The 27,491-nt window shown below is 45.0% G+C and overlaps 1 protein-coding gene across 4 annotated transcripts in view; it reads left to right on the top strand.

Moving 5' to 3' along the window:
* RASAL2 (RAS protein activator like 2) overlaps nucleotides 1-27,491 on the top strand; it is a 229,188-nt gene that overhangs the window by 57,561 nt on the left and 144,136 nt on the right. For all 4 annotated transcript variants that reach the window (XM_032804786.2, XM_032804785.2, XM_075067913.1 and 1 more), the window contains exon 3: nucleotides 18,040-18,166. In XM_032804786.2, the coding sequence (XP_032660677.1) occupies nucleotides 18,040-18,166 (127 nt within the window). The remainder of the gene's footprint in view (nucleotides 1-18,039; nucleotides 18,167-27,491) is intronic.

Raw genomic sequence — 27,491 nt, 5'->3', positions numbered from 1 at the left:
AAGGATGAAGGGGGATAATGAGCAGAGTCAAGGTGTAACTGTGGATAGTTTGGGGGTAGGGGGACACAATTTAAGGTTTGAGGGGGCACCCGACTGCCCTGTACATTGCCTCTGCTGCCCACCCCATTGTCCCTTTGCATGCTCCCCCTCTCCCGGTTTCCTCCTGCTTTGCCCCTGAGGCCTGCTGCTCCTCCCTAACTCCCCCTCCCACCCTTTCCCGGTGGGGCACATCCAGCTCCCAGCACTGTGCAGAGAATCAGCCCTGGCGGGAGCGCTGAACACACCTGCAGCCTGCCTCGTGGGCTCCTTGCTCCCCCGCTGCCTCTGGCTGGTCTGGTGTCCTGGAAAAGTTCAAGACCCTCCTGCACGGGACACTACCCAGGAAAAGCCAAGTCCTGTGTGTGCCAAAGCCACCTGGAGTTCTGCGCAACGCCAACACAGGTGAGCCTCTCTGTCCCTCAGATAAGCACTGGTGTGGGATGGGAGGGATTTCCAGCCCATTCCTGCCCCAAATTCACAGGCTCCAGAGCAGAGCCATCTTCGCCCCTCCGCCACCCTGCTCAGCCCAGGCCCTGTCCCCCAGGAGCATGGGGCTGCTCCAACCCCTAGGCTTTGTGCCCAAGGCAGCAGCCATGTATGGTGCTGTTCCTCCTGTAGGGGGCATCCTTCCCATTGAGCCACCTCTGGCCAGGCTTCATGGTGGCTGAAGCCCCTGCATAGTCCAGCACCTGCTGCTGGTTCAGGGACGGTGGGGATGGATCTGCTGGTTTTCCCTCTCAGACCAACTCCCCGCTGCTGGGCACTGGCAACAGCCCTGCCCAGCCTGCTGCCACCACCTGCTGCAGTGGCCCTTACCGGCCCCAGTGTGCTGCCCAGCTGGATGGTCTCCATGGAGAGCCCCGGGACTCCACTGCTCCTCCTGAGCCCCCTGGTGCAATAGCTCCCCAGTGCTGGTGGATGTCTGGCTGGAAATTTTTGAAGGTTTGTGTCCTTTTTTCTCCCCCCCCCCCCCTCCCCGTGCATCGCCTCTAATATGGAGCTGGCACATCCTTTTTCCTGCTTCCTTCACCCTGTGACAAAATTTGCTTCCTGCTGGCCTCTCCTACTACTAGTAACAGCAGAGGGAGCAATTTATTTTTTCCTACTTCTCCCCTCCCCCATCCGCCTTCATGGAACAGCAGCAGTGCTCACAACAGAAGCTACAGGGAGCAAAACTTGTCACATTAATTTCTTCTTTAAAGGCACACAACAAAATTTTCCAAAACACTTAAGTTCAGTTTTCAAAAGAGACTTGGGAGTAGAGATCAGAACTTTCCAACAAAACATTTTTTTGTCGTAAAATGCTGATTTGTCAAAACAAACTTCAAGAATGAATGGCTAATCTCCTGGTTTGAAACAAAGTTTCAAAATTGTTGAAATGTCCCATTTTGATACTTCGTAAATTAAAAGCAAAAGCTTGTTGTCTTGAAATCACTTTATGGTTTGACCTTTTAGGTAATTTATACTTTAAAAGGTAAACAATTTGGACAGGTAAAACAAAAATTTTTAATTCTTGTCTTGATTTGGGAAATTTTGGAATATCTTAAATTCTCACAGGACAGGAAAACCAGTTCCTGCCAACCTCTGCTTAGGGACCTTGAGTGCCTTTTGACTTTCATTGAGACTTAGGCTCCTGAGTTCCTAAGTCACTTTTGCAAATGTGCTTTGGGTGCCTATGTCACTTGCATACTTCTGAAAATTTTACCCGCAGTGTCTTTATTGTTGTGTCTGGCTGAAAGCCCCAAATATAGGCTTTGGTTTTAGGATTTGCACCACAGAATATAGTTTGATCATGTAGTTCAGTTGCAAGGATGTCTCTGAGCTCTCAACCTGCCTTTGTTGAATCCTGGAACTTGCAAGTCAAACTTCTTAACTGGCAAGAAAAGTTTTTGGAATGTCCATGGATATCTATTTATATCCTAGGGGGCAGTCTGCTGCAGGGTCTAACATTAAAACAGCAGCTCCAGGAAGGCCAGTTCAGGGTTAGACTATACTCAAGATAGTGAGGTCTTGTAGCTTGCCAGGAAAAAGTTACTTGAAGAAATAACTCCGAACCTAAATCCCATAATGGGCACTGAAGTTGCAGCATTTCAGGATTCTCTTCAATCCTGTGCTGAAATGCTCAGTAAATGGAATAGATTTGGTTGGGGTGTTGGGGGAAGCAGGAGGAATACTGTTTAGACAAGGTTTAATGTGCTGCAAAGGTCATGGGGCTTTGGTTCTGCCTTTGCAGGTGTTTCTGTGCCACCTACTCCTAGAGTACATTTGACCCAGTCTAAAGCAGCTGACATAGCATGTCTAAGACGTCTCCAACGTTGAGATATGCAAGGCTTTCTGCCTGGAGCTCATTTCACACATACATGCAGCATTACTTCTGTGATTTGATAGCTAGATCTGATGCCTGGTGCCTGAGGGCAGTTGTGCAGTATTAAGCTTGTTCTCCTTAGACCTGCCTCCACTTCGGGTGATTAATGCTAGTTAACTTCTCAAGAGTGGGAAGCAGTACTGGCAGTACTTCAGGGAGAAAGAAAGGTTACTAAGGGCATGGCTACACTTGTGAATGTAGAGTGCTTTGAGTTAAACCAGTCTTCATAGAGCACAGTAGGAAAAGCACTGCAATCTGTTCACACTGAAAGCTGCAAGCGCACTGGCATGTCCACATTTGTGGCACTTGCAGTGGCATTGAGAGCGGTGCATTTTGGGCAGCTATCCCACAGAGCACCTCTTCCCATTCTGCTGCTGTGGCTTGTGGGAAGGGAGCAGGGGTGCGGGGCATTCTGGGTCCTGTCCCAACGCCTCATGATGCATCGGTTCGAATCCCAGCAATCCCTCTGCTTCCGTCCACAATTGGCGCCATCGTTCAGTGTTTTTTGTACTGTACACTCTGTCTTCCCTTTCGGTCTGCGGGAATGGAGCCCAAACTGCCGAGAAATATGCTGACAAGTCACGCCAGCACATCACATTTGACAATCGAATTATTCCTTAAGATCCAAAGTGACAGTGAGGACTCTGATGAGGATATCGACTTGAGTAACGCATGCGAGACAAGATTGCTTATGGCATTCACGGATATGCTCGCCACCATGGCTTTTGAACTCGGGAAACAAGCACTGAGTGGTGGGATCACGTTGTCCTGCAAGTCTGGGATGATGAGCAGTGGCTGCAGAACTTTTGCATGAGAAAAGTTACTTTCATGGGACTGTGCGAGGAGCTTGCCCCCACCCTGCAGCACAAGGACATGAGATTGAGAGCTGTCTTGATGGTGGAGAAGCAGGTGGCTATTGCAATCTGGAAGCTGGTAGCTCCAGACAGCTACCAATTGGTCACTAACCAGTGTGGAGTGGGGAAGTCGACTGTTGGAATCGTGTTGATGCAAGTTTGCAGGGCCATTAATTGCATCCTGCTCAGAAGAACCGTGACTCTGGGTAACGTGCATGACATTGTGGCTGGCTTTGAACAAATGGGTTTCCCTAACTGTGGAGGGGCGATAGATGGGATGCATATTCCAATTCTGGCACCAGCCCACCTAACCTCCGAGTATCTTAATTGGAAGGGCTATTTCTCTATGGTTCTTCAGGCGCTTGTGGAGCACCGTGGGCATTTCACTGACATTAACGCAGGCTGGTCCGGAAAGGTACATGAAGTATGCATCTTTCAGAACACTGGCCTGTTCAGGAAGCAGTAAGCCAGGATTTTTTTCACAGACCAGAAGATCACCATAGAGGAAGTTGAAATGCCCATTGTGATCCTTGGAGACCCCACTTACCCTTTACTGCCGTGGCTCATGAAACCATACACAGGGAGTCTTGACAGCAGCAAGAAGCGGTTCAACAAGAGGCTGAGCCTGTGAAGAATGACTGTGGAGTGTGCTTTTGGCTGTTTAAAGGGCTGCTGGTGCTCTCTATATGGGAAGCTGGACCTGGCCGATAACAGTATCTGCATGCTGTATCCTCCATAACATTTGTGAGGGGAAGAGTGAAAGATTAACTCGGGCATGGAACTCTGAGGTTCAACACCTGGAGGCTGAATTTGAACAGCCAGAGAGCAGGGTTATTAGAGAAAAGGACCTAGGGGTTACAGTGGACGAGAAGCTGGATATGAGTCAATGGTGTGCCCTTGTTGCCAAGAAGGCTAACGGTAGTTTGGGCTGTATAAGTAGGAGCAATGCCAGCAGATCGAGGGATGTGATCATTCCCCTCTACTCGACATTGGTGAGGCCTCATCTGGAGTACTGTGTCCAGTTTTGGGCCCTACACTACAAGAAGGATGTGGAAAAATTGGAAAGAGTCCAGCAGAAGGCAGGAGAGGCTGAGGGAACTGGGATTGTTTAGTCTGCATAAAAGAAGAATGAGGGGGGATTTGATAGCTGCTTTCAACTACCTGAAAGGGATTCCAAGAGGATTGCGCTCTAGACTCTTTCTACAGTGGTACCGATGACAGAACAAGGGAAGTAATGGTCTTCAGTTGCAGTGGGGGAGTTTTAGATTGGAATTAGGAAAAACTTTTTCACTCAGAGAGTGGTGAAGCACTGGAATGGGTTACCTAGGGAGGTGGTGGAATCTCCTTCCTTAGAGGTTTTTAAGGTCAGTCTTGACAAAGCCCTGCTGAGATGATTTAGTTGGGGATTGATCCTGCTTTGAGCAGGGGGTTGGACTAGATGACCTCCTGAGGTCTCTTTCAACCCTGATATTCTATGATTCTAGAGGGGCCCAGTGTGGGGCTGCAAGGATTAGGGATGCTTTGAGGGAGCAATTTGAGGCTGAAAGCCACCAATAATGTCTGGTGCCCTGCTCAGGAGTGAAATGCAGTGGTTCCAATGTGAGTAGTAATATGTGTTTGCTACACTGACTTGCAGTGCCTGTTGCTTTCCTGGGATAAGGTATCTTTTACTTTATGCAATAATAAAGAATGTTTTCAAAGCAAAAAAATCCATTTATTGAAAAGAAACACAACTGCTTGGGAAACAGAAATGGCAAGAGGGTGGGATAGGGAACGGTACAATCACAGATTTGCGTATGTCCTGTTGTCATATTCATCCTTCCTGTTTGAAGAGCTGTGCAATGAGTGCTGCACTTCAGGATGGCTTTACTGCATGGTGATGAGGATTGAGTGCAGTGGGTAAGGGTCATAGTTTTCAGGGCTGGGTGGTGAAGCTACAGGTGTTGGAGGCAGCTGGTGGCGATAAGAACCCAGATGTTGGGGAAAGTGGATTGGAGGTGAAATGGAGGCACAAGGGAAAAAGTTTTGGGACAAGGGCTGTGGGGGGGGAGAGGGGTACCAAAAGCGTGGTAGTACTCCACCTGCCTGGCCACAAGTGCCTGGATCGAGTCCACTTGGCGCTCCATGATGCTTATCAGCCGCTCTGTGCTTTGGTGCTGGCGATCCGTATTCTGCTGGCGGATTCTCCTTTCACTCTCCCACCACTCCTGCACTTTTTGATTTTCATTAAGGGAGTGCTGCATGACTTCATGCAACAAGTTCTCTTTGTTTCTACATGGCCTCTTCCTGATTCTTTGCAGACTCTCAGCCGGTGATAACACGACTGGCTGAGATCTCAAGGTTGCATCTGTACAGGCAAAATGCAACACTTAACAGAGGCAGCATTGTTCACACCAGACAGAGCAATGATTCCACATACTTAAGGAGGACAGGCACAGTCTACAGTACCCAATGGCATAATTTGCCCATCCCAAAGCGAGTGCACATAACCCACGGGAGCCCCAAAATGGTGAGTAAGCACAGGGTCAAGGGGGACTGATTCTTTGATGGCTGTACTGTACTCAGGGTTTCTGTGCCTTGTGGAGAGCCAACAGCTGCAGGGGGGCCCTGTACTGAACACTGTCCCCACATTTTCCACAGGAGTTCATCCTGGAAGATATCTCATTGCTGAGGGTGACCTGGGAAGCAAGGTAGTCTTCTACTACAATGCGGCTTCCACTCTGGCCCATATGCAACTTGCTTGTGTGCAGCAATGGTCCCCCCGCCCCTCACAGCACAGTGGCGTGGACATGTTAGCCTGACTGGGACAAGGACCACAGTGGCTCTCACACGAAACCTGCACAAGCGCATTGACCAAGGTCTGTATGAGACCTTTGAAGAGATCACTGGGGCCGATTTACCATGATGTGAGAGAGCACATCGATGCCCTATTCCGCATCTAGGCATACATGCGGCCTAGCCCTCCTAACCCCAAGAGCGCGCACTGAATAACTTCCTTCCCAAAATAAAAGCTGCTTACTGGGAACCTCCTCTAGTCTTTGTCCTTCCCTAAGCCCTGGCTGCCGCGACTGGCTACCTTCCTCCTGGCTTGAGAACAGCTCCTGGCTGCATGCATCTGAGGATGCCGGGGTGTCTTCCTCCTCCTCTGCACCCTCAGTCCCACTTTGCCACTCTTCCTCCTCCTTTTGCCTTGTTGGTCTGGGCTTTGAAATGTCCACAGTGGTACTCGGAGTGGAGGTGGGGTCGCCCCCAAGTATCACATCCAGCTCTTCGTAAAAAAGGCAGGTCACAGGGGCAGCACTGGAGCTGCTGTTTGCCTCGTGGGCTTTGTGATAGGCATTCCACAGCTCCTTCACTTTAACCCTGCACTGCAGAGCAGCTCGATCATGGCCCCTTTCCATCATGTCCTTTGATATCTGCCCAATGGTATCGTAATTCCTATGGCTGGAGCACAGCTGGGACTGGACAGCTTCCTCTTCCCCCTAGGGCTGGTGTAACCACTAGGCGAACTAGGCGGTCGCCTAGGGCACCAAGATTTGGGGGCGCCAAAAAGCAGTGTCCAGGATCACAGGAGTCAGCTGAGTAGGGCAGGGCAGGGAGCGAAGCCTCCATAACAAATCAGGGGACACCGCACAGGACAGTCAGTGGGAGCCTGCGGCGGAGCAAGGAGGAGACAGCCAGCTGGGCATGGCAACCAGTGTGGCCAAGGTACGGAGGTGTTGGGGGAGGCAGGACGCAGTCCTGAGCTCAGGAGAGCTTTGCCCTCCAACACGCTGTGCTGGGGCCGGGCATGGTCACCTCCTGAGGCGAGGGAAAATGAAACTAAACCCCACAGCACGACGGAGGGGAAAGGGTGGGTGCAGGTGCTGCTTCCAAACACTGACTCCCCCAGTGGCACTGTGCCAATGCGGGGAGCCGGCCCTGATCCCCAGGGAGATCCTCACCTGCTCCCTGGGAGAGCCCAGCTCTGCCTTCATTGCCCCTGCCCCTCCCCCGCCCCCCCCGGGAGGGTGAAGTACTCAGAGCCTGGGAACGTTTAGAGACCCTGTGAGCTGGGGGCATTCTCAGCCTCCTCCTTGCTTATAGGTTCCCCTGGAACAGAAGGGACCGTTGTGATCATCTCCTCTGACTTCCTTATATTAATTCTAATGAACAATGCCACATCATGCAGTATTCATTTTTGAAAGTTTATAATAAGTGATGCTCTGGGGGCGGGGGCACAAGGTGGAAGTTTTGCCTAGGGCACAAAATATCCTTGCACCGGCCCTGCTCCCCCCAAGCACTGATGAGGTCCAGCACCTTGCCATTGCTCCATACTGGGGATTGCCTGGCATGTGGAGGCATGGTCACCCGGAAAGATTCACTGAGAGCAATGCACGCCTTGCTGAGCAAACAGGAGGGGGATTTTCAAAATTCCCGGAGAATTTAAAGGGCGGGTCTGACGGTTGGTCACCTAAGGACAGGGCAGTAGAGTTCAAACTGATGACCAGAGTGGCTAGAACAGGCATTGTGGGACACTTCTGGAGGCCGATCAGAGCGCATTAACAGACCAGGGTGTCCGCACTGGCGCCACGGCGCTTCAGTGGGGGCACATCAAATGTTATTCCACTCTCTGAGGTGGAGTACCAGGAATGCTCTAGCTGCAGAGTCAGAGCACTCTATGTGCCTTGCCAGTGTGGATGAGTCATGAGTTAGAGCGTACTGGGCTGCTTTAATGCGCTCTAACTCGCAAGTGTAGCCACACCCTTAGTAAATAATGCTAGTTTAAAATTACAGTATGGATCCCTGATTCATACTGTAATTTTACCTTCCTCTCTTCTTCAGAGTCTTTCACATTCTGTTTGAGTTTGTTTAGACTGAAAACACAGTTTCAAACAAGAATAATTTTACTGAACCCAGCTCTGTTTTAAGACCGACTTAGGGCAAATCGACTCTAACGATTTTGGCTGATGTAGCAATGTTGGTTATGGTATGAGGTTTTTTTTAGACATTTCAATACCTACAAAAGCCCTATTGTAGATTCAGTTATACCACCATAAATTGCTTTCGCAGTATAGCTTATTGTGCTCGCCAAACTAATATAAATTATACTGGCAAAAGAACACTTTTGATTATATAAGCTGCATCTACAGGAGCAGAATTTTTTGATATAGTTATACCAATAAACCTCTTATAGTGTAGGGCAGTGGTTCTCAAACTGTGGGTCCAGACCCCAAAGTGGGTCATGACCCCATTTAAATAGGGTCCCCAGGGCTGGCTTAGACTTGCTGGAGCCTGGGTCCAAAGCTGAATCCCAAGCCGCACTGTGCAAGGCCAGAGCCGAAACCTGAGGGCTTCAACCCTGGGCAACGGAGCTTGGGTTACAGGCCCCCTGCCTGGGGCTGAAGCCCTTGCCCCCACCCCCCCATCCAGGGCGGCAGGGCTCAGGCTTTGACTTTGGCCCCCCAACCCAGGGCAGCGGGGTTCAGGCAAACTCAGGCTCCGGTCCCCGCCTCCTGGAGTCATGTAGTTATTTTTGTTGTCAGAAGGGTGTCATAGTGCAATGAAGTTTAAGAATCCCTGGTGTATGACACCCAGTTTAGAAAAACACTAAGTGAAAAGGAGATTGGTTGGAGTCAAGGCCTTTGCTTTTGTAAAACCTTCCACTCGAAGGTTCAGTTTAGCAAAGAACCATATCTGGGGCCCTGGCAGACACTGCTTTCCAAATGGTCCTGACCAAGAGTACATGTGCTAGTCCCAAGAGAGTTAATTTACAGTTAGTATGCAAGTCTGCTAACTTTCAACTATTGACCTTCTCATCAGTGCTATCTCATCCTCTTTAGTGCTACCTTATTCACAACTTAAAAATAAATCCTGGAATATCATCTTCATACTCTTTTATTTGTCAGAATTATTTCTTCCCTTGCCCTTTCTTCATCGCTTTTCATATTTCCTTGCTTTTGTCTGTTTAGACTATAATCTCTTCAGGGCAGGGACAGTGTTGCCTGCATTGCTATAAAGGGCTGTGTAAATTTGAGTTTGTGGTGCTGTGTAAACATTACATAACAAGTAGAGAATGAAAGAGGTTAGCATTCTTAAACCCCTATACCTTTGTATCAATGTGTTGCTTTTTAAATGACTTTTTTTGGAGGGGGGGGAACTAAAATAAGTGTGGTTAATTTTCTGAACTGTGATATTTCATTTACTTCCTTCTTTATGTACAGTAACTCCTCACTTAACATTGTCCCGGTTAACGTTGTTTCGTTGTTACGTTCCTGATCAATTAGAGAACATGCTTATTTAAAGTTGCGCAATGCTCCCTTATAACATTGTTTGGCAGCCGCCTGCTTTTTCCAGTGCTTGCAGAAAGAGCAGCCCATTGGAGTTAGCTGATGGGGGCTTGGAACCAGAGTGGACCAGCAGCCCCCCATCAGCTCCCCTAAGTTCCCTGTGCAGCAGCCACCCAGCAGGCTACCAATTGCCGGGCAGTTCAGCTGTCCCCCCGGCCCCCCACGGCCATGTGCTGCTCCTGCTTCTGCCTTGGAGCTGCTCCCGGGATCCTCCTGCTCCCTGTGCAAAGGGGACGAGGGAGAGGCGTGCTAATGTCAGGGTGTCTCCCTCCCCCTGCTCCTGTACCCCATTTTCACAGAGCAAGGAGGGGACACAACAGGGCTCAGGATGGAGGGAGTTTGCTGGCAGCAGCTGCTATCTCAACTTGCTGATTTACTTAAAAAGGCAGTGTACTTAGAGTGATGTCAGCGTTCTTAAAGGGCCAATGCACATCTCTCTCTCTGTCTCACACATGGTGTGTGTCACACACACATACACACACACACTGTGTGTCTGTCTCTCTGCCATGCTGTGTATTCTCCCTCCATTTGTGCTGCCTTGTAGAGTGTGAGGCTACATTAACAACAATATGTTAACCCTTAAGGGCTCAGCCAAGTGCTAATTAATCATTTAGCAGTAAGGCATTCCCTCGGAAATATCCCACCCTGTTCCACCCTCCTACTCCACCACCTCAACCAAGCTTCATAATCATCATTGCTGTGTACACTATTAAAGTGTGTGTGTGTGTGTGTGTGTGTGTGTGTACACACACACACACACACTATATATGTATGTATGGTAAAAAAAAAAAAAAAATTCTCTGGAACCTAACCCCCCCCCCCCTTTACATTAATTCTTATAGGGAAATTGGATTCTCATAACATCGTTTTGCTTAAAGTAGCATTTTTCAAGAACATAACTACAACGTTAAGCAAGGAGTTAGTATATGTTTTTGGTCAAAACCATGAGAGGCTTTACAATGCTAAAAACTGAACAAAAAGGGAGAGGAGAATAAAATACCCCGTTCTTAAGGGTTAGAATGTCTGGATGAGTTCTGTGGGTTCTTTGAATCCAAGATAGATGCTACTTTCTGGTAACACTGCTCTACTGAAATAAATGTAGTCAAACTTTACTAATTCTGGGTCACTGAGGACGAAAACGATGCTTAAAATTGTTGATTGGCTCTAGTATAGCTGTTGGGCTCCAGACTACAGCAGTGGAATCTCCTGGCAGGTGATGTTAGGGTTTCCATGTTCCGTGACCGTCAAAAGGATCTTGTCCCATTCTTCTTCATTGAAGGTGATCTTGTAGCCTGCAACAGCATCGATGGTGTGATGGTAGCCCTCAACATCGTTTACGATCCAGATGAATGGAGACCGTTCATTGATTCATCAAAGACGAGTCGTAAAGCTGTTTTGCTGCATAATGGCAATGTTTTGCCATCAATTGCAGTTGGTCATGCAGTCCATCTGAAGGAAACCTATGACAACATGAAACAACTTTTGAGGTGCATAAACTATGACCAACATCAGTGGCAGCTTTGTGGCGATTTGAAGGTTGTTGCTCTCTTGCTTGGTCTGCAGACTGGATACACAAAGTACTGCTGTTTTCTCTGCGAATGGGATAGTCGTGCAAGAGATTCCAACTACATCGAGAAAGATTGGCCACTCCGACAGTCATTGGAGCCTGGGAGGAAAAGTTTTCAGCATCCACCACTGTTTGAATCAAGGAAGATTTTGTTACCACCCTTACACATCAAGCTGGGTCTGATGAAGAACTTTGTCAAGGCCATTGACAAAATACACACAGCTTTCAAGTACCTCTGTGGAAAATTTCCAAGGTTAAGTGAAGCTAAGATAAAGGAAGGTGTCTTTGTTGGTCCTCAGATTTGTGAACTTCTTCGAGATGATGCATTTGACCATGCACTGCGTGGCAAGGAAAAGACGGCATGGAAAGCCTTCCAGTTAGTGGCAATAAATTTTCTCAGAAACAACAAGGCAGACAACTACAGGTTGTTGGTGGAAAACCTCCTCAAGGCATACAAAAGCCTTGGTTGCAACATGTCACTAAAGATACATTTTTTGCACTCTCATCTAGATTTTTTTCCACCGAACTGCGGAGCAGTGAGCGACGAGCACGGCGAGCGATTTCACCAGGACATTGCAACAATGGAGAAACGCTATCAGGGCAAATGGAGCCCATCAATGCTTGCAGACTATTGCTGGACAGTGACAAGAGATGCTCCATTTAATGAATACAAGAGACAAGCCAAGAAGCGCCGAGTAGACACTGAATAGGACTAAACTATGTACATAATAGTTTTTTGCCTTTTGTTTCATAATAAATTTTATTTATATAACCCTTTTGCTGATTTTTAAAGTGTTACATAAACAGGACAGGTGAAATATTATCATGTAAAGCAACCATAAACATATGAAAAGACCTAGGTTTACAATTTATGATTAAAACTCTACTATCTACACAATATACATAGACATAAAATGTAAAAACTTAAATATCTTAGAAACAGTAGCCAGTCAGTTGTTTTAATTGTCATATTTGAACTCAGCACATCAAAATACATAATAAATACCACATTTTATCTCTGAAGCAGACGACTTCTCAAAAATTGTAGACCAGTGTAATCTGAAGAAGCAGAGTAAGCACGAATAGGGGTCAGTTTTATGAATTCGCCAAGGTGCTAGTTAGATTTTAAAGCTGAAATCTAACAAATTAGATTTGCCAATTATAAGTTTTATAGCCAGTATTGAGTGGAGTCTAACTATGATAACCTTTGTTTTGCTAAGTCCAAGGAGTGTCAGTTGACTAATTTTAACACTTGGTTCTTTCTAGGCCTACATTTAACTTGGACAGTGTTTCTCAGGTCAGGAAACTTGGTTATTCTTAACCAAGCAACAGTTTATTAATGCTGCAGAACCACATATGTATACAATCAATCATAAGTATACAATTAATCAGTCAATGTGGGCACAACAAATATTCTAGGCATGTACTGAACACAAAATATACATGCAGTCTTGTGAGAAATTAACATAGACCAGTGTTGGGAACCTAGCAACTATACCAGGGAACAATACAAACCACTAAGATTTTTTTATTATATTTACTAATAATAATCAATTATCAATTCTCTGCCTCTAATACACTTCTTATATTTCCAGTACTTCTCTATGGAGTAAAGATGCAACTGTTTTGAAGGAACTTCTAAGAGTGTGGTTCCTGATATTTGAATGATTTGGTATGATAAAAACAAGAATATTAAAAGCAATTGCTTATCATTTGTCCCTTAGGCCAGTTTGGTTACAGACGTTTAGCAGACTCGGGGGGTCCACACTGTGGTCTCAGCTTTATATTGTTTCCAAGTCCATTGAAGAAGGGCAATGCTCTTAGTGTATGTCTATGCTGCCTATATAAAAAAAAGAAACCCGCAGCAGTGAATCTCAGAGCCCAGGTCAATGGACTCAGGCTCACACTAGGAGGCTACAAGTAGCTGTGCAGACGTTCCTGCCTGGGTTCCAGCCCAAGCAGGAATGCCTTCATTGATATTTTTAGCCCCGGAGCACAACCCCAACTCAGCTCACCTGGGCTCTGAGACTTGCTGCCACAGGGTTTTTATATAATATATATTTTTTTTTTTTTTGCAGTGTAGGTGTAACTGGAGTTCTTCTTTGAATGATGGTCCCACAGATAGGGACCACACATCTCAAAGAACCTCCGGTTTGGTAAGCAAATTCCTCTTCCTATTGGGCAGTGGTCAGCTGGGCACTCAGCTTTCAGCTCTTAGTTTCTCTGCTTCTTCCATTCATATCCAGTAGATGGCATCAGTCTACAAGAAAGTTCTTCAATCCTTTACTTTTTGGAGGCTTTTTATATTAACTTCCAAAATTGTATTTCAGAATTTAGCATAGACTACTAATTCAAATATCCCAATTTTTAAGTAAATTCTTCTATTTTTCTAAAGTTTTATATCCAGGTTAGGTGCTTATATCTTTCAGTATTCTTTTATCTTCCAATGTGTTAAAATTCCTATCATTTCTATAGTGGAACAGTAATTTAGAGAGAACAAACATCCCCTATAGTCCATAGATTGTACATTCTCTGATTATATTTACTATATCTCATTTCACATCTTTTAGGGCATATCATAGGCTGAGGTGTTATATTGGAGGAATAAGACAGATTGCTCACTTAGAGACACATGAGGCAGATTCATTAGGCAGACAAATGTACAGTTTCTAATTTCAGGTGAAAGATATATTTGGCTGCTTTGGGGTATCAGGTAGTTGGACCTCTGGAATATTCAGCTTTTTGGGTCATCCAGCAGGCTATTTCTAACTGGTCTAAACTTACATTTTCTACTCCTCTCTGGCCCTTGGTTAACATATTGGAGACATGAGAGCACTTGGCGCAGGGGAAAAAAGGGACAGTTATTCTTGTCTGTGTCCTGGCTAGGGATTCTCTGTAACTAGACCAAGAAAGATGGAAGTTTCATCCACATGTAAATTATGGGAGTCTCTGGTTAAAGGGACTAACAATAGTGATAAGACTCTTCTCACGCATCTGAGCTTGCCTTTTCTGGAAATAGTGTACTTCAACTTCAGTTTAATTGATGCTTCCAGACAAGATTTCTCACGCGTTGAGATGGGCATGTCAATTCTCATCCTCCCTGAGAGGAAGCTAAAGATTTTGAATATACATGGTGTGATCAATGTCAATCTTACTTGCTGCAGAGAGTTTAAAGGGCAGAGAGAGAACTGTAGCTGTTCATAGATCTTCAAGGCATATTTGATACCTGTATTAATTACAGTACCCAAGTTTGCCTTCCACACACATGAAATCCTATCAGAGTTGTGAACCTTGCCCTAATCAAGTTGTAGGCAACTGTTGGGTCTCAAATATCTGGGAAAAAATGGTCCTATTTGATGGATTTCACTGGTACTTGTTGAATAATATATTCAACATGATGCAGAGCTGGTAAAATGCTGTAAGAAACTATTGAATAAGTATTGAATAAACTGTATGAAAAATCACAAGATTCACTGGATAAGATACTCATTAAATATTATTATACCTGTCTGGTATCGGCACCAAACATGGACCAATGAGCCAGATAAATTTCACTCATGCATTTCTGCATAGATACTTTTCTGCCCTTTTTGTTTTTCTAAGTAATAGCTCCTTCCACTGGCCATAATCCCCTCTAGGACACAGTGAATTGATGACACAGCTGAAAACTAAGCTTCGGCATAGCTGCAGAAACTTGGACCTGCTACTAACAAAGAATATAGATTAGAAACCTTGTTGGAAGGTCGGCCTCTGAGAAGCAGGAAACCTATTATCCTATTGTCTGCCTTTGCATGGCTAGCAGAATGGATGCAGGCATACCAACTTCAACTGATGGGTCTGAGGTCTAGTAGGGTTAGTCATGTAAAAGTAAAAATAGTTACCGAGTGGCAGAGTCTGATGCCAGAAGAATAGATAACGGTGTAGAGAAGCTGTATTTAGAGAGAAGGGACTATATCCAGTTTGTGGGCTAATTAGCAATCTAGTCTTAGGGAAGCTCACAAGGAGAGGAACTGCATTCACTATAGAATTAGAGCTAGAATGGTGATGCATGTCTGCTAAAAGGCTAGTTGTCACAAATCAGCACCTTGAGGTTTTGTGGGTGAGGTTAAGTGGAGTAGGGCACAGGATAGTATGAAGATATTACATGTAGCATTCAACAAGAGCAATCTAAAAGAAAATGCAGAGATAAAGACTGATAAAAGAAATGAAAAAGCATTCAGTAGGAAATATGCCTAAATGGTGTCTGCAAATGAAAACTGCAAATCTAATATTTGATCTTGTTCGAATGTGTAACACAAACCAAAAATATTAGTGTCCACTTAGTTTACTAATACTTTATCAAATAGACCTCATTCATTAAATCGTCTGAGTAAAAAATCCACCATCAAACTATAAAGTTTCAAATAGAATATCCGTGAGGGAATAGAGACTTTTTTTTTTTTTTTTTTTTTTTTTTTGAAAAAATGAGCAATGCTTGAAGGAGGCAACAGACAAGCATAGTATCAAATTACATTAAAAAAAAGACCTTAGGAGAAATGTTTATATTGCACGATTAAGTACTCAAAAGTCAGGAAACGCCGGAGCTAAGATTGCATGAGCCCTTACAGTACAGTCTATAACTAGATGATCACATACATTTCTCAAATAATACAATATATGCATATTGTATATGCCTTTGATACAAATGACTAATATATTTTGCTCTTACTGTTACTTTGTGTTATGCCAGACAGGAACAATAGAAGACATTTATGTATAAGGTGCACAGTGAGGCTGAGTTTTTCACTCTGCAAATTATAGGATGCAATTTTTTCCTACAGCCATATAAAGAACATGATCCTGTGTGTAATGAGAGATATTATGTGATCATGCAATTAAAGACTGTATCTCAGTGCCATATGCACAAGAAGATAGAATAAGTTACATTTCTTGACTTTTGAGTGCTTATCTGTGCAGAATTAATGTCTCAGTTAATTTTTAATAGAAAATTTATAGAATAAGTAATTTGGAAAGGGGAAAAAAACTGCATAGTTCCAGATTGGTGGTATGCTGCCAGTGCAGTTTCCCGTAAGGCCAGGTCTCCTTTAGAGTAATTGTTTAAAAAATATTGTTTAAAATAACTGCTGTGCATGTCTGAAGTTTGCATTTTTTTCAGTGTTTTCTAATTCTGTCAAATCTCAGCCAGTTTTCACTAGAGCTCTTAGTAACCACTGACAAAGGGCTATTGCCCTGCTAAAACATCAGTTTTCTACCTACAGTCATTTCATATGCAGAGCTATTCAAAAAAGGTTGCAAGAATTTGTTTATCGAGGAACAATTTTGTTCACTCTCTTTGTAGTCTATTATAGCTCAAAAGTTTTTTTCGAACTTATGGAGAAACTAGATACAGAAAATTTCAGCCCAGTCAGTGAAACTTAAGGAAATATCTAAATAACTGAAAATAGTGAACTATAATGGAAATATGTAGGCAGCTGAAAATGCAGACATTGGTAACAGTCTACCTATCGTAGGAGGATAGTACAACAAGGGGAACCAATTATCATGGTTCAGGGATAGCTACATTTTCAGCCTCTCAGTATCTCTGAGTGCAACCCTGCAGGTGATAGACCTCTTGCCTTCATCTCTCTGGAAAAATTGTGGGATTCCTCCCTGACTCTCAGACTGGGTCATAGGGTGTAGCACCCTGTGAACTTCCTTCCTTCCTCAGCAGACCCGACTAGGTTAGAGCCCTGCCAGTTTTCTCTTCAGGAGCTGTGACCTTTTCAAAACAAAGTATTCAGTCTCAATAGCCAGAACAGAGCATAACAAAAGCAAAGGGTTAGTAATGCAACACTCTGTGCAAACATCTCTTATTGGCCTGACCTAAAGCTTAGGTAGATCTGGCTTATCCAGACACCTCCATGTCTGGGAACTGAGGTTCAGTCTGCTTCCCCACTGTCCCTGAGTCTCTCTCCCTGTCTTCAGTGGCAGACCTTTCATCGTCCCAAATCTTTGTCTTCCTGCCTCTGTTGAACTTGGCCAAACGAATTTATGCGATTGGGGGGAGAGAGAGTTCCAAGCAGCTGATTCTGTGTTGTCCATTAATTATTGGTAAATGGTGGCTATCAAATGTTTCTCCACACTCTTATGTGTGCATGCTAACCGATGTGTAACCTTTAGCTATTAATAAATCTGAATAAGCCTGCATTAACCCTTAGTAATCATATAGCAAATGCTATAACAATCAAACACAGAGACGTATGTATAATATTCATAAAATATTTCAGGCATCTTCCACCTCCTTCTCGTCAGTAACTACCTTCATTCAAAAGTTTCTCTGTCCTTTTGTATGCCATACTGATCAGAACAGTGGTCCATCTATCCAAGTATCTTGATTCCAGTCCTCTGTTATAGTTGATTATAATGACTGTGTCTTTATTGGCAGTAGTTACTTCATGCTTTTGTAGAGTCTTGAGGCCTTGGGTTTAAGAAGCGTTGCAATCTGATTAGTAAATTCTGCCTGATTTTAACAGTATGGAAATGAGTAGCACTTCAGACCAATGCCTCTTGGTTCTCAGTCATGGGGAAAGTAGTTTCCAGGTACAAGATTTACCTTGTAATTGTATATGTTGTTTGTTTTTGTTGCTTGGTGTCTTTTTGGCACAGACACGTGTACCTCTGTGTGGTATACACAAGTCTCTTTGCATAGTTGCATTTCCTGGCAGCTCACTTCTTTTATAACTTGACTTCCCCTTTTCTGGATTGTAACCTCTCCAGAATTTTGTGGTAAAGGTGGATCTGCTGCATCCTGTCTGAATATTGTTACCAGATCAGTGAAAAATTAAACATTGAGACTGAGTATTAAAAGAAATATATAATGACAAATTAAATTATCTTTTTCTGTAGATGCCTGTGGAGGGGGTACAGGAGCAGCAGGCAGAATCTACCAAAGGGCGGTGCCTGCGACGTACAGTAAGCGTCCCATCTGAGGGTCAGTTTCCTGAATATCCACCAGAGGGAGCCACTAAGCTTGGTAAGTTACAAAAATTAGAGAAGCAATGTACTAATTTTAATTTATAGATGTATTATTTCTCTGTTAAAGAAATTGTTTCTTATCCAGCATTGCTGTCATCAGTTTGCTCAAATCAATAGCATTTCAGCTAAATGTTAGCAGAGCTCATAGGAGAGTGACCGTTGTTTATAATTGCCTGACGACAAAGTGACGTCAGTGTGTTAGGATTTATCTGAACATTAGTGAGGTTATTGTTGAGTCCTGGGAGGGAATACTGCATGGCACGGAGGCTTATAACTGCATTTGTGAGGATACTAAGGAGCTCTGGGATTTATAACTGAATCTGTGAGCCCAGGTCAATACTGCTGTATGCTTTACAGACCGTTTTAAGTGGCTCCTCCTGGCTGTTTGGCTGAGCTGTTACTTGGTTATGATTTACCTTATTTAAGCATTTTAGAAGTTTCTTGGCTTTGTATTTTAGTGGTTACTGGGCCACACCTAATCTCCACTCCTGATTACACACTGTCAGAAATACTGTCCATTTGAAAGTGCGGCTTCCCAAGTAAACCAACAAGTTGTGAGCAAGGGGCTGTGCCAGTGTTGGTTATAATCATACTTTTTGAAAAATGAATCAAAGGAGACAGAACTGGAGGGCATTAAGGAAAACTGAAAAATAGAAGAGCAGTTGTGATAATAAGGTTTCTACAAGGCCACATTTTGGCCTAGTTCCCCATGTTCTCTCTCTCCTCTTCAGTCAGCCAGGGGAGGTCTCTGAGCAGTGAGGGATAGTGGAAGGAAGCAGCAATTGTACAAGGTGAATTCTTGTTTCCAGCTGCAACTAGTGAAAAAGCATGGCTTGGCAATAGGCTGTCATTTGCTGCTGGGGCTAGGAACAATTCTGCTTTTGACCAGCTGTAAAGTTGCAATCCTAGAAGAGAGTGAGCTGCAAGAAGAGGCTGCAGGTACATCTCTAAGTGGCAAACTAAGTAGGATAGTGACTTCATGTAAATATGAAGAATACATGAGAGGGGTTTTAATCTTACAGGTGTGTCTGCTTTTTAAAAAAAAATTAGTCCATAATTACATGGATAATAAAATGATTTAAAACAGATATTTTTTCCTGAGTATAGATGCAGTATCGCAATCTATTGTAGATTGCTAAATAGCAGTTTCAGTAGCTGTTAAGGCTATATTTGTGAAGCACTCTACCTCACATTTTCTTCCTGAAAACAAATTTCCTGGTGGGAGGGAGTTTGAGCTTTTTCTTGGTCTTGCATTAGAGGTTTGGGAAGAGAAATGCAATTTAGAAACTTAAAAGGGAAAATCCTAGTGTGTAGGAACAGGAATAATATAAATGTGGTTTCTAGACACTTACTTCCAGATAATGGAAATTACACACAATTTGTTGCAAACCAGAAGAGCTTAGAAGTGTTCAGGAATGAAACTCCTAGTCTTTTTTGTCTTTTTTATTATTATTATTATTAATAATAATAATTAATAATAATAAATAAAAGCTTAAAGAAAGTTATACCTGACCATTAAGCACCTGAAAGTCTGGGAATGCCAAAGTTAAGATTACTAATGCAAATTTAACTCTTCTTCTTTGTGTGCATGTGTTTACAATACAGATTGTAATTCTGTGATCACATACTCAAATAATAGAATATATTTTTCCCTACAACCTTAGAAGCATATGTAGCATCTTATGCCAGACAAGAATCCATTAAAAGTACATAGGAAAAGTACCCAATAACGCATAGTCAAACAATTTAAGTATTTTGTATACAACTATATGAAAGTTTTGCTGTACCATATAGTTCACCTAATTTAGTAGCTAAAGAGGTGTGAGCACACAGAGTGGTGAGGGGAGGTGGAAAGACAGAGAACAAGATCATGAATGAAGGGGAGAGATGATGGATGAATAGGAAGGTTTTAATGCAGGGGTTGGCAACCTTTCAGAAGTGCTGTGCTGAGTCTTCATTTATTCACTCTAATTTAAGGTTTTGCGTGCCAATCATGTATTATAGACTTATAGAAAGAGACCTTCTAAAAACATTAAAATGTATAACTAAACTATTGTTGTATGTAAAGTATATAAGGTCTTTAAAACGTGTCAGAAGCTTCATTTAAAATTAAATCAAAATGCAGAGCCCCCTGGACCGGTGGCCAGGACCCAGGCACTATGAGTGCCACTGAAAATCAGCTCACGTGCCACCTTCAGCACGTGCCATAGGTTGCCTACCCCTGTTTTAATGTCTGATCACTCTGCAGTAGATCAGGTTCCTTTTGTTTACTTTTCACACGCTGACTAGAGACATGGTTTATCTGTCATCACAAAATATCTGCTGATTGAAGAAGCTGGAGTGGTCTAGAGAGAGCAGTGAGAAGTATATTTTTATGAACAAGACAGGGAGCTAGAGGGCAGACCAATGAAGTAAAGCGCTGGAAATGATTGTAAAGAAAAGGAAACAGATGGCAGTGGGCAGAGTGTACCACCAGCAGTACAGAGAACAACTGGACCGAAATAGTCTTTGAATGGACATGAAAAGCTGTAAAGCACAATGAGGCAGATAAACTATCCAGCAATGAAATTGCTGTGCGGAACAGATAAGAGTATCTAGCTTGTCCTAAGGAAGTATGTGCTTGACATGGGAACAGCAGACGTTATAGCTTGTGAGAGTGTCTAAAGTTACTATCCAGAGATGAGCTGGATCTATTATGAAGGTTAATGGATGGCAATGGTATTTGCTTTTTTCCTATAAGTAAAGTTAATGTACATGCTTGACTATAAGAAATGAGAGAATCATTATGTAATCAGTTAACTGCAGTGCTGTACTGCATTCAGATACTGTACTGAACCAGCCTTTCATTGATTTTAGCAATTGACAAAACATTATGCCATATTACTATATGATGAGACCATGCATATGCCTTGGGCTCAGTTCATGACTAGTAATAATACTGATTCTTAGGGCTCATACCGCTGTCTGTGCTCAGAACGTTGTCGAAACATCCTAACACCAATCCTATGAAGTATGTAACTATATATTGTCCAGGTTATAGATAAGAAACTGAAGCCCAGGACAGATCTGTTGCAGGTACAAAGATAACACACAAGAAGGTGGTCATCTTGTTTATTTTGAAGAGAACAAAAACAATAATCAATGGATTGGTCATAATTAAGGCTATGTTTTAGTCAGAGGTATTTTAGTAAATGTCATGGACAGGTCACAGGTAGTAAACAAAAATTCACGGCCTGTGACCTTTCCATGACTTGTACTGTATACCCTCCTAAATCTTGGGGGGAGGGGAGAGGAGGCAGCCCGGGAGTGCCGTGGGTGCTAGAGTGCAGAGCACGGCCTGGGACCCCTGCTGATGCTGGGGGAAGGGTTGGTGGGGCTGGCAGGCTCTCTGCCCTAACCCGGCTCTGCGTGTCTCCCTGGAAGCAGCAATATGTGTCCCTCGCTTGGCTACCAGGTGGTCCATGCGCTGCCTCTGCCCCGAGTGCTGGCTCCGCTGCTGCCATTGGCCACGGTTCGTGGCCTGAGGGAGGGAGGGACATATTTCCACTTCCGGGGAGCCCCCAAGGTAAGCGCCACCCAGAGCCTTAACACCCCCCCCTCCCCGTTCCCCAACCCCCAGCCCTGAGCCCCCTCCCACACCCAAACTCCTGCTGCTGCTGGGGAGCGGGGCATGGTGGCCAGAGACTACTCCAGCAGCGGCTGATGCGGCTAGCCCAGGGGCTGCCTGAGCTGCTCGGGCAGCCCCCAGGTCAGCCACTGCAGAAGTCATAGAGGTCCTGGAAAGTCACGGAATCTGTGCTAATGTGCTAATCTTCATATGGTGAGCAATATGAGCCTCCAGTGCTGGCACCCACACAGGAAGTTTAAGGATGAGTTTCATGAAGAAGACTGAATTAGTGTATCTTCTTAATTTCCTCTCTTACTGTTACCTTTCTTATAATTACTTCAGGTCCTGTCATTCAGTAGCTTATAACTCTTCTTTAGAAAGGTTATGTTCTTAGCAATGTCTCATGGTTTATAATTACATATTGGTATTTATAAATCAACCATACAGGAAGAGCCCAAATTAATTTCACTGATTCATAACACGTGCCGGATCAGTAGCACAGAATCACTGATCTGTTTCTAGAAGGGGTCCCATGTTTCTCCTGTCCCCCAAACACACACACAATCAAATGCAAAACAAACCACTGCACAAAATAAAATCTACAAAGTTTAGATGATATCATCTGGGGGTAGTTTTTGTGGCATTTTGAAGAAAAACCTTGTTTTGGCAACATCTGTCAAATGTATTCCAAGAGGTGGGAAATGAAAAGGCAAAAATCTCATTTTAATTAGTGCTTCAGTTATCTGGAAAGAATTACCATACCAGAGAGGACCTGTAATTAGTAACAACACAGTCTGTCTGTAAAATCTAATTGGAAGCAAGACAAAACAAAGTTGATTCTCAAGATTCCTTTGTGCTTAGAAAAGCTGTAATTGATGCAAATGAGGAAAACCCATTGAGAGATGAAGTCCTTTGGAAGATAGAAACTAAAGACTATTGGATTTGGACCTATTGAAGCAAAGTACCTTATCTTTATCTATGAATTTGCTGAAATTTGGTGCTCTTTAAAAGAGGGATTAATAGCACTGGCTAGAGAGGCGGGTCAAGCGTGAATAGGCTCTGTGTGGATTTCAATACCTTTTTAAACATACACCTCAGCCTTTGCTATCTCACCCTTTCCCAGATGGGAGAAGCTGCCTCATTGTGCCAAACTCTGGGGTTTTATGACTAGAAATTAAGGATAACATTTTCAAAAGTATCTGAATAGCCTTTTCAGAAGTGACATAGAGAGTTAGGTACCTATGTCACATTTTCAAATGGGACTTAAACTCCTAAATCACTTAGGTGCATTGAAAATTTACCCTTAATTCCCCATGTTCATTTCATTTGTGATTTAAATGGGTTTCTGAATGTGAGATTGCAGCATCCCAACCCACCACCACCAAATTTCTGTTTTACATTTTTCAAAAGGGCAGGAACAGTCTAACCTCTTGCTTTCAATCTTTTGTAAATGAGTCCCATGCTTCGATGCTCTGAATTGGGGAGTGTGTGGGGTGGGGGTGGGGATGGGGGGAAGAATCTCAGAAATAGAAAAGATTCTGGCTGATCATATCTAAAATATACCTGACTTGATGTGACTTTGATTCTCCACTTGCCCCAATAGCTACTGAACTAGGATGCTTCACATACAAATCTATAAACTGAATTTAGAGGAACAAGAATGAGAAAACACAAGAGTCTGTGGAATTAGAAAAAATTGTAGTGGTAGAAACTGCAGTTTGATTAGTCATCTGGCCATTTGTACAGTATTTTTTCCTCATTAAAACACCCATGGAATGCTGGCATAAGTTTGCCATTTTAATTGCGTAGGATCAATATTACTAATAGAGATGAGTCCAAATCAAAATATCAGATCCAAGTTTGCAGGCCAAAGACCCCCATATTTGTAAGAGTCAAATACTGATAGATATTTTAACCCCCTCATATTTAGGAGTGTCCAAACCTGCAGTTTTGGTTTGGGTCTATCTCAGATTCCTGGCTCTACAAGCAGGAAGCAGGTTCATCTACAGGGTACTTTCTTTAGGTCCAAGTAACGGTGTTTCCTGCTTAGTTTTCGTTGTTACCTTATATAGTGGAATCCCTCCAATTGATGTTAGTGTGCCTGTTGTTGCTGGGTGTTGACACGGATGTTTCCTCTGTATATCTGTCTAAACTTTTTCATAACATTTGTCTGGTTTTTTTTTTTGGTTCATGGAACTTCTTCAAAGCCAAAGCACGCTTAGGAAATTCTGCATTTTTGGGGCAAAATGATGCTTCAGTCAGATTTCTGGATGTTTTCAAAGCCACTTCTGCTCCGCAAATTCACACTCCTGCATTCCAAAATGTTGCAGGAGAGAGACCATGGGAATGATGCTAGAAGTGGCTTTCCCACTTCTGTCATTGTCACTGGCTTTAATACAGCTATATGCTAATAGAATTTAGGGCCCTGAATACTTTATGCTGCATCAGACCTACCTTATATAAAAAGGCCTTCTGATTTATGCAGTGGAACTACTCTGAATTATGGCCTTGATTCAGCAAAAGCACCTGAAGCAGGGTGGCCCAGTGGATAGGGCACTGGACTAGGACTTGGGAGTCTTGGGTTCTTTTCCCAGCTGTGACACTGACCTGCTGTGTGACCTTGGGCAAGTCACTTCACTGCTCCGTGCCACAGTTTCTTCTCTTGCCCTTTATCTACTTAGACTGTAAGCTCTTTGGAGCAGCGGCTGCCCTTCACTAAGTGTTTGATTTGTTCAGTGCCAACTACAATGTGATCTCTCTCAATTGGGGTCTTTAGGTACTACTGTAATACATAGAATCGGTAATAGTTAAGCATGTGCTTAAATCATCGCTATCCCGTAAGGCACTTAAGCATGTGATTAACTTTAAGCATTCTGTTTCTGTCAATGAGAATTATGCAGCAATCATTCAGTATACATAAAATTAATGGGGAGCTGTATGCTGCACCTCTCCATCCTTGGCAATAAAATTCAAACAGTTCACCACACAATTAAAATATTAAATTTGTTGAAGGAGGGGTCAGGGGGAGAGAATGGCCACAAATCATAAGGGGTCCTGGGGCAAGTAAACTAAATGCTCATCAGGAGATCCTGCACTAGCAATTCTGCATGACAAGTGCCCATGGGCGGCAAGTTCCATACCCACGTGGTGCCTGGGCACCAGCAATATTCAGAGCTCGGGGCCGAGCTCCACCAATGTTTGGGGCCGGCTCTCCCCCCCCAGCCCCACCTGCTACCCCCCCACACCTCCCCCGTTTGTCCCCCAGCTCCCCCTTGCTGGCCCCATGCATGTCCCCAGGCCCTGGAGGGAGCAGAGCATCCCTGCCTCTTCTGTGCAGCTCCATGCTGCCTTCTTGCAGCAACTGCTGCCGCAGGGTCCTAGTGCCCCCATATCTTCTGTCAGGTCAAACTGACTGAGCCTGCCCTTCCACCTCAGACCCTTACCTTTTCCAGCAGGACCCTCCACCAGCACAGCCTCCCCCAGTCACTACTCCTGCCCCATGCTGGGCAAGGAGGCAGCCCCATTCCCCACCCCAGTGAGGCTACAGTCAGGGGCAACGTCAGGGGAGGAGTGCACGCAGCACCCCCTGGCACCCACCACACGGGAGGCAAGGGAGATTCCTGGACCTGAGAGGGACCCTAGGAGCACATGCAGTGACAGTGGTGGGGGTGAGTGTGTTGTTGAGGGGATAGGAAAGGGGGGCTCCTCCCCCAGAGCTCGCTGCTGCTGGCAGGGAAAGGGCTGGGGGGAGTCCTCCTCTCTGTCCCCTGTCCCAGGGCAGCCTGCCTGCACCCCAATCTCATCCTCAGCCCTGCCCCACCCCAGAGCCCTCACCCCCCCACCACACCTCAATCCTCTACCCTAGCCCTGAGCCCCTCCAACACCCTGAACCACTCATCCCCAGTCCCAATCAGAGCCTTCATCCCCCAGCACTCCAACCCTCTGCCTGAGCCCCTCCAGCACCCCAAACCCCTCTTCTCCATCCCCAGACAGAGCCCTCATCCCCTCCACACCCTAACCCTCTGCCCCAGCCCTGAGTCCCCTCCAACACCACAAACCCCTCATCCCCAGCTCCAGCCAGAGCCCTCACCCCCCACACTCCTACTCTTGCCCTGAGCCCCTCCCAAAACCCCAAACCCCTCGTTCCCAGCCCCACCACAAACCAGCCCCAACCCTGCACCCCCTTCTTCCCCCAAAGTCCCTCCCAGAGCCTGCATCCCCTTCCTCCACACCCTCTTCCATCCCCAAACTCCCAGTGCCTGCACCCCAGACCACCTCCCCCACCCAAACTCCCTCCCAGAGCCTTGGGCAGGTGGAGGGCGGAGTTTGGGCGGGGGCGGGTTCTGGGCACAGCCAAAATTTCTACAAACCTGCAGCCCTACCCCTCCCTCATAGCTGTGAAGTCAAGGAAATGATGGTCCATTTTTGCAGGAGGGGATCTTATTGTTTTGTGTGGCTGGCTGGGTGAGCAATGGCTATGCCCATGTGTGGAGGGCTGAAACACTGTGCTGGGGGAAGCAGTCAGAGGCCACGTCTACACTACGGGATAAGATCGAATTAGCTAAAATCGGTCTAATAAAATTGATGATATAAAGTCGAAAGTGAGCGTCCACACTAGGCACGTTAATTCGATAGTGTGCATCCATGGTCCATGGCTAGCGTCGATTTCTGGAGCGGTGCACTGTGGGTAGCCGTTCCGCAGCTATCCCATAGTTCCCAGTCTCCCCCGCCCCTTGGAATTCCGGGTTGAGAGCTCAGTGCCTGATGTTCCTGGCCATCCCACGTGGATGTTGGTGAAACGTCTCTTGTTGATCCACCAGTGCTTGCAGGCACCATTGAAAAGTATACCCTTGCAGTTTACCTACTGGGTGCCCTGGTGCTCCGGGCCAAAGATAGGGATTATGGTTCCATCTATGTGCCCCCCCACAGTTAGGGAATCCATTGAAAGCAAAGCCATCCACTATCACCTGCTATGCTGTTTCCCAGAGTCACCAATCTTTTCGTAGCAGCAGCCTTAACGATTGCTTTGGCTACTTGCATCACAGCGCCCCCACAGTGATTTGCCCACTCAAATTTGATTCCTGACTGACGCGGTAGCTTGTCTTGTCGTGTTGCAAGCTTTCCAGAGGGCTATAGCCAATCGGCTTCTCCACTGTGAGGGCTGCTCTCATGTTTGTTATTAATGGCGTTTCAGGGCAGGTGAAAGCAAGCTCATCAAAGTTCAAGAACAGTGCTCTTTATCGCATTCGAAAGTTTCGCAGTCACTGCGCAAATCGTCCCACACCTGGCAAAACAATGTGGTTCCCACCAGTCTGTGCTTGTTCCCAGTGCCCAAAATCTGGCGATTTCAATGGGTAGAAGCTGCCCCATTACCAGCAGTAGCCCCTCCAAAATGCAGGGGCCCGCCGATTTGGAGAATTCAGGGTCCATGTCCTCACGCCTCTTTCTGTCGCCACTCTGCCATAGCTGCCTCCTACTCTCCTTCCTGCCGTTTGGCAGTTCATGGTTCAGCACAGACAGCACGAGAGGTGCGCGAGTGTTGACAACAGTCCAACGCATGCGTTACTGATCTTCAGGGTTCCATGATTGCTGTGCTTATGGCGTTGCTCAGTTCACCCAGGGAAAAAGCGCTTGCGAAAACGTGTTTGTCTGCTGCTTTCACAAAGGGAGGGGTGATCTTGTGTACCAGAACCACCGGTGACAATGATTTCTGCCC

The sequence above is a fragment of the Chelonoidis abingdonii genome, chromosome 7 (genome assembly GCF_003597395.2).
Source record: "Chelonoidis abingdonii isolate Lonesome George chromosome 7, CheloAbing_2.0, whole genome shotgun sequence".
In the NCBI taxonomy this organism is placed as follows: Eukaryota; Metazoa; Chordata; order Testudines; family Testudinidae; genus Chelonoidis; species Chelonoidis abingdonii.
This window is presented reverse-complemented; position numbering and strand designations above follow the sequence as displayed.